This window comes from Sinocyclocheilus grahami, unplaced genomic scaffold (assembly GCF_001515645.1).
Source record: "Sinocyclocheilus grahami isolate Dianchi unplaced genomic scaffold, SAMN03320097.WGS_v1.1 scaffold15399.1, whole genome shotgun sequence".
Taxonomy (NCBI): domain Eukaryota; kingdom Metazoa; phylum Chordata; class Actinopteri; order Cypriniformes; family Cyprinidae; genus Sinocyclocheilus; species Sinocyclocheilus grahami.
Window position 1 is genome coordinate 18,858 of NW_015515737.1, and position 1,529 is coordinate 20,386.

At 43.9% G+C, this 1,529-nt stretch overlaps 1 protein-coding gene across 1 annotated transcript; it reads right to left on the reverse strand.

Annotated features, from left to right (window-relative positions):
* Positions 1-95: 95 nt before the first annotated feature.
* On the reverse strand, positions 96-588 carry LOC107579208 (periplakin-like; the record flags this gene model as incomplete). Its single annotated transcript, XM_016265064.1, has 3 exons — positions 577-588; positions 361-515; positions 96-216 (listed from the first exon to the last, which is right to left on the reverse strand). Coding segments are annotated over exons 1-3 (288 nt in total), but the record flags the coding sequence as incomplete, so codon positions are not given.
* Between the last annotated feature and the right edge of the window lie 941 nt (positions 589-1,529).

The window sequence follows — 1,529 nt, forward strand, 5'->3', positions numbered from 1 at the left end:
GAACGCTTCACTTCACCATCACTACATGAATCATTTGCATTTGCAACCGAATATTCAAAGGAAAGAAAGAAAGAGAGGTATGTTTAGATACACACCAGTTTCTCAGCAACCATCTTTCCCCGGGTGATGGTGGGAAACTTCTTCGATCTTGCGAAATGGTAAATGCGATCATGTTCCTCATGGAGCTTCATCACACGCTTTCGCAGCTGTTTAATACTTTTCCATTGAGGAGAAAACATGAGTCATCCACAAAACCTTATTCACAGCATATAATTCTGCTTGCATGGATTAAGGCATGAGATGCAATTGGATATTTTATTTGAAAGGCTATATAGACAGAGTTACGAGGTTTGTACTCACTCCTTCTCAATCATCTCAGAATGAGGGTGCTGCAAACGAGAGGCTTCGGCTGCATCTCGATCCAGAGATTTCAGCTGCTCCAGTAAGTTCAGGATTGTCCTGTCGATGTCCTCCTGGTACATGGGCTGCCTCCCTTCATTAATCATTTTGATATCCTAGAAACATCAAAGAGCAATGAAATTAAGCTATGTAACAATTGTAAAATTAATATTTCACCCCTTCATTCATGTTTCATTCCAAACAACTATTCTTTAGAACATCTTCAGAATGTCTTATTTTGTGTTACACAGAAGATGAGGTTGAGTAAATGATGACAATTTTACTTTATTGGTAAACTGTCCCTTTAATGTTTATTTCCACTGACATGAACTAGTTGTCTGCCTACACTCAATGCTGCATCCAGGAGGACACTTTGGGGAATGCTGCCAGCATGTCTGAAGCATGTGTAAAACAACTCCAATCCTATTGGTCCATGTGGCCTGTGACATCATAGGCGGGTACCCGAAAGTATAAAAGGGCACCTGCTGAATACATCACCAACTTGTGTTGTCTTCGGAGCCGTCTGTTTGTTCACATGTGTGAAGCGTCATCCTGGTCGAGCAGCGCTTTAAGGAACGTGCGCCTCCATTTTTGGATTCTAACACTTAAGGGCATATTCTAGCTTTTGTGTCTTGTCTCGGCATCTACGCGCTCATTGTGATGAGTCACAATGATAACGCTCCACTCGTGCTTGTTCCTATTCCCGAGGGATGCGGGGCAAAGCGTTTGTGTCTCTGGCCATTGCCATGGCACGGTTTTATCTCAGCTCGCGGTGATCTGCTTTGATCTGCAGTGTACGCATACCCTTTACATCAGGTTGCCTGATGCCGCGGATAATGCTTTTGCCATGGATAATGATTGTGTGGCCATAACGATGAAGTGTGAGCACTGAATTGTTTTTAGCTCAGAGCATGCAAGATCACTGGCGGAGCTATATTTAGCTGAGTTGTGCCTCTCTAATATGCATGATATTGTGTGTAGGGAACCTCGCTGGGCGTGGATGTATTGAATGCTCTGCTTGCGAGCTTCTCTCCCAGGTTGTTTCAGTGACCTAGAGTGGTAATGGAGAAATGTTCCTTCTTGTGTTAAGCTGGATGGGTTTAGGAGTGGGCTGCCTCCCCAGGCTTCTG